At 48.2% G+C, this 6725-nt stretch overlaps 1 protein-coding gene across 1 annotated transcript; it reads right to left on the minus strand.

Annotated features, from left to right (window-relative positions):
• Positions 1-3321: 3321 nt before the first annotated feature.
• Positions 3322-6192, minus strand: LOC133747014 (uncharacterized). Its single transcript, XM_062175163.1, has 3 exons — positions 6162-6192; positions 5046-5539; positions 3322-4421 (listed from the first exon to the last, which is right to left on the minus strand). Exons 1-3 carry the CDS (start codon positions 6190-6192, stop codon positions 3633-3635), a joined length of 1314 nt encoding a protein of 437 aa, XP_062031147.1. The 3' UTR covers positions 3322-3632.
• Between the last annotated feature and the right edge of the window lie 533 nt (positions 6193-6725).

Raw genomic sequence — 6725 nt, forward strand, 5'->3', positions numbered from 1 at the left:
TCCGTGGTCCCCCGAAAGTCACACCACCTGAGACCGAAGTTGAAGCTAATAAGCAGGGTCGTTTTTATTTCGAGTTCGAACTCGGGCCTCTCAGTGCCTCCAGGAGAGGAAGCCCTCCGAGAAGCCCTGAGCCTAATTGTTACAGAGTTTTTATTATCCCTTACAAGCAAGTGTTAAGGGGATGCTGTAGATCAAGTTGACACTTCTGATAAGTCCCGGCATCGCAGCTGCTGACTCCGGGGGTAGTGGCTAGTTGTTATCTAAAGCTTTGAACCCTATAGGTATAGATAATTGTTTTACATTCCTGGGCCTGGGTCAGGGTAGGGTCACATCTGGCCAGATGGAGGGAAGGGGAGTGTACAATAACGAGTGCCAGGAATGGGCAGCGGTTCAGATCGTACAATAATCAACTTAATATAGTTACTGGATTACTTAACTCATCACCTAACATAATACATATTATAAAGTCTAGCATTGCTTCTTTTTACTAATGGTTGCCTAACAAGCTAACGTGGTTACACTTTAGGTTACATTGAAATTATGATAGCACTAGTACAATGGATAATAAAGGCATAGTAAAAGCTGGTTGTGCAGGTGCCTTCTCATTCCCCCCTTTCACATGAGACTTTTTTGGAGCCAATCTTGGCTCTTTTATTGGCCTTAAGTTTTATAATTTTTGTTTATTTAAGGCTTGGTACTGTGTCCGCAGCACCATAAGCTGGACCGTGTTTATCCTGTCTTTAACAAATGTTACTAGTTTGTTGATAACACAGGGGCCTATGGTTAAGATTATTATTAACAGAAGTAAAGGGCCAATTATAGCTGATAATAAAGTTGTTAGCCAAGGAGAATAATTAAACCATGATTCAAACCATCCCTCTTGTTGTTCCCTTTCTCGTTTTCTTTTTTCTAGCCCCTCACGTACTTTAGCCATGGAGTCCTCTACTACTCCTGTGTGGTCGGCATAGAAACAACACTCCTCCCCCAAGGCGGCACACAGTCCTCCCTGCTGTAGAAACAGCAAGTCCAGTCCTCGCCTATTTTGGAGGACAACGTCTGACAGGGATCTGAGAGACTTGGTTAAGCCCGCGATAGATCGGTCAATTCTCGCTAAGTCTTCATCTATCGCCATTCGGAGAGCTGAATACTGGTTTACTTGCCTGGCTACGGCAGTGGCTCCCAACCCTGTCCCTGCCAGCCCTAACAGTCCAGCTACTGTGATTATAGCAGTTGCCACTTCCCGGCGCTCTCTGCTGAGTGACGTGGTGGGCCTCAGGCTGGACAGGAGTTCCTTATAGGGATGGTATATTATTCGAGGGTACAATCTAACTAGAAGGCACCATTCATTATTGCTTTGTAACACTGTCCCTGACACACACGGGGTCACTCCCGAAGCATTACAGGCCCACCACGTATTTCCCGGCGCTGGGTAGAACAGGGAGGCGTTACTGAGGACAGTATGATTACACACTGATCCAGCAGAAACCGTGGGGGATATGCATGTTCCACGACCCCGCACGACCTGTAAGGTGGTCCCAGATTCCATCTGTCTCTGCCAGCGCCAGCCCTCTTGGGTTGTCCCAGAGAGTGAGAGACTTGTCACGGCTGACGCCTCATAATAGGGTGGCGAGGCCTGATAACATAGCCAGCAGGAATTAGTTAAGTTAGGGAAAGAAGCGTTCAGGGCCACATAAGCACTATTTAAGAGTCGCCACAGCGGACCAGATTGTTGGGGTTTTGACATTTTTCTGTTACTGGCTGAGGCAGGTCGGGCCCTGTCTTTGCGTGTCTCTTTTGATTTTGAACCTTTGCCTCGGCTGGTTATAATGGGTCAGTCCTTGCCCTTTTTTACCCGGGGAGGAGGACTTGGGTTGGGTCTGGGTCTTTGGGTTGGTGAGGGCTCAGGCTCGGGAATAAGGAACTTATTCGGCCCCACCCCAATTGTGAGGCTCGGTTGAGACCACCACTGGATTGTAAACTGAATGCCTGGGTCAGACCCGGAGACGTATAGTCTCAGTCCCCATGTTTTCCCCTTAACCCATTGAGAATTTTGTATTTTTTGCCATGTTTTTACCTTAATTTGGATTGGGTTTTTTTTTTTCCACCTGAGGACTTGACCCACCCACTCTGGCCATCTCCAGATTTTTGTCCCTAGGAGTCAACCATGGGGCTATTGTCTCACATCCCCAGTGATGGCAGTAATAATCGCCTGCCCCCCCACAGCCTGGGGAGCCTTCTGCAGGACAGACATACCATTTAGTTTGTTGTAAGTTGGCCTCTATACCAGTTTGCCCACACCCCACCAACCTTACCCCGGGATTTCAATGCCAATCGGCTAGTGAGGTAAATGTTTTAACTCCGGGCCTGGAGATTAGCCTCGTGTCCACTTCCTGCCACAGGGTGCAGAGATCTACGATAAACGTGAGCTGTCCTGTGTCATTATAGCGGTCAATTACTCTTCCCGTCACACTCAAGGTCCAGTAGCCTGGTGGAGGTTGGTGAGGAATGATGTCCAAAGTCACTCTCCCCCCGACAGACAGAATCAGTAGGATTATGAGGTCAGGCCTCATTTTTCGGGTGATCAGTGGCCTGCGGGATACGACGCAATCTAAGCTTTAGGGGGTGACTTTTATTACGGGTTTTGTCGACCCTTTAAGTCGACTTGGATGTCAGAGGTTTTATGAGGTCCTGGAACGGGTCCGCTGATTTAGCGTGAGTGTGATGAACCCAGGAGGACACTCCGTCTACCTTGAGGGCAGTGGGGGTCGTCAAGATGACTTGGAAGGGTCCCTTCCACCTGGGTTCCAAGTTTTTCCATCGGTGGCGCTTTACGAACACCCAGTCGCCCGGCTGGTAGCTGTGGGGCACCGGAGGAGGCCCTGTCTCGTACAGGTCTTTCAGTTTTTGCCACACCTGTTCGTGGACCCCCTGCAGGATTTGGAGTGAAGACAGGAGTTTAAAATCGTCGTCATTTTTAATCAGATTTTCTTTAAGATTAGGTATAATGGGAGGTGGCCTGCCAAACAAAATTTTATAGGGAGTAAGCCCTAGTTTGTATGGGGAATTGCGAACCCTATACAGAGCGTAGGGGAGGATGGCTACCCAGTTTGCGCCAGTCTCCATGGTCAATTTGGTTAAAGTCTCCTTTAATGTTCTGTTCATTTTTTTTACCTGTCCTGAACTTTGGGGCCTGTATGCACAATGTAATTTCCAATTCGCCCCAAGTATGGAAGCCAACCCCTGACTTACCTTAGAGACAAATGCCGGTCCATTGTCCGAGCCTATCATTACTGGAAATCCATACCTGGGTAAGATGTCCTTCAGTATTTTTTTGGCCACCACCTGGGCTGTTTTATTTTTAGTGGGAAAGGCTTCTACCCATCCTGAAAAGGTATCTACAAAAACTAATAAGTATTTGTACCCGTACTTTCCTGGCTTTACCTTAGTAAAATTTACTTCCCAATAGGCTCCTGGTTTATCTCCTCGCTGTCTTGTTCCAGAATTCTGAACATTTCTTCCTGCATTAGTGAGTTGACAGACTTTACATTTGACAACAATTTGGTCAATTTTGCTGGGGGCCTCTTTTATTTGTAGTTTCGTTTGTCTTATTAAGTCCTGTATCCTCCTGGTGCCTAGGTGAGTGCTGTGGTGGATTTTTTGTAATACTTTTTTTCTAGTTTTTTAGGGAGTATGATGCGACATTTAGAGTCTCTCCACCACCCATTAAGGAGCTGTGCCTCAGGGAGTGTTTTTACCCATTGCAGGTTTTTCTCGGTGTACTCGGGCATTGGAGGCAAGTTCCTGGGTCCTGGATCAGGGAATTGTTGTTGTACGACTACAGCCTGAATTGGGGCCATAGTTATTTTCTTAGTAGTCTGATCAGCGAAATAATTGCCCCTTGACACGGGGTCTATAGGTTTCTGGTGGCCCAGGCAATGCACAATTGTCAATCTTTTTGGCTCCCATAAAGCGGCTAGGAGAGCTAAGATTTTTTTTTTGTTCTTTATGGTTTTTCCCTCTGCTGTTAGGAGACCTCTTTTACGATATATAGCCCCATGTATATGGGCAGTGGCAAAGGCATACCGGCTATCAGTGTAGACCATAAGTCTTTTTCCCTTTCCCAGTTTTAAAGCTTGGGTTAGGGCTATCAGTTCTGCTTTCTGTGCCGAGGTGTCTGCCGGCAGGGGCTCGGCCCACATTATCTCAGTCTCTGACACCACCGCTGCCCCCGCATACCTCTGTCCTTGATGTACGAAGCTGCTCCCGTCAGTAAACCAGGTTACCTCAGTGTTGGGCAGGGGTTGATCCCGTAGATCTTCCCTTACTCCATGCACCTGGGCTAACACCTTGACACAATTATGGAGTGGAGCTTTCAGGTCTGGGTCAGGGAGCAGGGAGGCAGGGTTTAGGGTGGTTGGTGGCTGAAAGAAAATTTTGAAAGGGTTTAGCAACAGCCCTTGGTAGTGAGTTAGCCGTGCATTGCTGAGCCATCGGTCGGGAGGCTGCTTTAGGAGGCCTTCAACAGCATGGGGTGTGGTGACCTGCAGTTTTTGCCCCATGGTTAGCTTGTCTGCATCTTTTACCATCAGGGCAGTAGCTGCTATCATTTTGAGACAAGGGGGCCATTCGGCGGCTACAGAGTCAAGTTTTTTTGATAAGTATGCTACAGGCCATTTCCAAGGGCCTATGGGCTGAGTCAGAACTCCCTTAGCTACCCCCTTGCTCTCGTCCACAAATAGTTGAAAAGGCTTGGAGGCATCAGGGAGTCCCAGTGCTGGGGCCGAGAGCAGCGCTGTTTTTATCTGCTGAAAGGCTTTTTCAGCCTCCTCTGTCCATTGGTAGGGCTGCTGATCTTTTGTCATCAGGTACAGGGGTTTGGCCAACTCAGCAAACCCAGGGATCCACAATCGGCAGAAGCCGGCTGACCCCAGAAACTCCCGAACCTGTCGTTGTGATTGCGGTTGGGGGATTTGGAGCATAGTCTCTTTGCGTGCAGGGGTCAGCCATCGTTGCCCCCCTTTCAATAGGTACCCCAGGTATGTTACCTCAGTCTTGCAGAGTTGGGCCTTCTTAGCAGATGCTCTGTAGCCCAGGCTCCCCAAAGTGTGCAAGAGGTCCTCCGTTCCTCGGGTGCATTCCTCGAGGGTCTGTGCTGCTATCAGTAGATCATCTACATATTGTAAGAGGGTTAGGTTTAGGTGTGTCTGTCGGTACTCACTCAGGTCTTTATGGAGAGCCTCATCGAATAGGGTGGGAGAGTTTTTAAACCCTTGTGGCAGCTGTGTCCAAGTTAGCTGTCCATTGATGCCTCTTTCTGGGTCCGTCCATTTGAAGGCGAAAAGCTCTTGGCTCTTAGGTGCTAGGGGTAAGCTAAAGAAAGCATCTTTTAGATCTAAAACAGTATACCATTGTTTTTCAGGACTGAGAGTACTAAGGAGGGTGTAGGGGTTTGGCACTGTTGGGTGGATATTAATAGTTCTTTTGTTAACCTCCCTCAAATCCTGTACAGGCCGATAGTCCCCCGTGGTGGGCTTACGCACTGGCAATAGAGGCGTGTTTCAGGCCGATTGGCATGGTCGCAGAACTCCCTGGTCTAGGAGGCACCGAATGTGGGGTGTAATTTCCACTCTTGTTTTTAGGGGCATAGGGTATTGTCGAACCCGGACTGGATCTGTCCCAGGTTTTGTCTCTATGTATATGGCTGGTCGGTGGGCAGCCAGTCCCATTCCCCCAGTCTCCGCCCATGCCTCTGGGAAGCACTGGACCCACCTGTCAATTTCTTGTCCAGGCTCCTCAGGTTGTTGGTGAATGCGGTATTCATCTTTCAGAGACAGAGTTAATATTGAAACTGGTCCACCGTGTGAATCCGTCACCTTTGGCCCATCAGGTAGGAAGCAAATTTGGGCTCCTATTTTAGTTAGTAAGTCTCTCCCCAGAAGGGGGTATGGACTCTCAGGGATGACCAAGAAAGAATGGGACACTCTGTTGGTCCCCAAGTCCACAGTTCTTTTAGTTGTCCACGGGTATTTTTTGATTTCTGTGGCTCCTTGCACCCAAGAAGAGGTGGCTGATAGCTTTCCTCTGGGGCTAGTGAGAACTGAGTGCTGGGCTCCTGTGTCTACTAAAAACTGGACAGGATTTCCCTCCACTTGTAGAGTTACCCTGGGTTCGGGGAGGGGACCCGAACCCCATCCCCCCTAATCTTCAGAATCTTGGGTTACTAGTACAGCAGGGGGTTGCGTGGAAGGTGTTTCCTGCCATCGGCCTGGCTTGGCTCTTTTCTTTTTCGGACAGCCTCTAGCCCAATGGCCGGTCTTCTTGCAATAGGCACACTGGTCTTTATTTAATTTTTTATAGGGTGTTTTTGGGCGTGTGGAATTTTCCTGCGGTTGCTTTCCTTGAACTGCAGCCGCCAGTACTCTCGTCATCTTTTCTGTTGCCCTCAACTGCTTTTCTTTGGGGGCATCCCTATTATTAAAAACTCTCTGAGCAATCCTAAGTAAATCCTGAATGTTTTTTCCCTCCAGGTCTTTTAGTTTCTGTAACTTTTTTTTAATGTCAGGAGCAGCCTGATTTACAAACGACATAACTACTGCTGCTTGGTTTTTGGGGGCCTCTGGGTCCATAGGCGTGAACTGTCTAAAGGCTTCCATTAATTTTTTTAAATACCCTGAAGGGGACTCTGTCTTTTTTTGATTAACTGCATATACCTTAGCCAAATTAGT

Source organism: Lepus europaeus, chromosome 18 (assembly GCF_033115175.1).
Source record: "Lepus europaeus isolate LE1 chromosome 18, mLepTim1.pri, whole genome shotgun sequence".
NCBI lineage: Eukaryota > Metazoa > Chordata > Mammalia > Lagomorpha > Leporidae > Lepus > Lepus europaeus.

What these genes read in the sequence shown, in the direction of transcription:
- LOC133747014 (XM_062175163.1), bottom strand. Translation starts at nt 6,192, where the DNA reads ATGGGGTTCGGGTCCCCTCCCCGAACCCAGG. An exon ending in GTCCCCTCCCCGAACCCAGG is followed by an intron (nt 5,540 to 6,161) that starts GTAACTCTACAA and finishes CTCTATTGCCAG; the next exon opens with TGCGTAAGCCCACCACGGGG. An exon ending in CCCAACTCTGCAAGACTGAG is followed by an intron (nt 4,422 to 5,045) that starts GTAACATACCTG and finishes ATTTTCTTTCAG; the next exon opens with CCACCAACCACCCTAAACCC.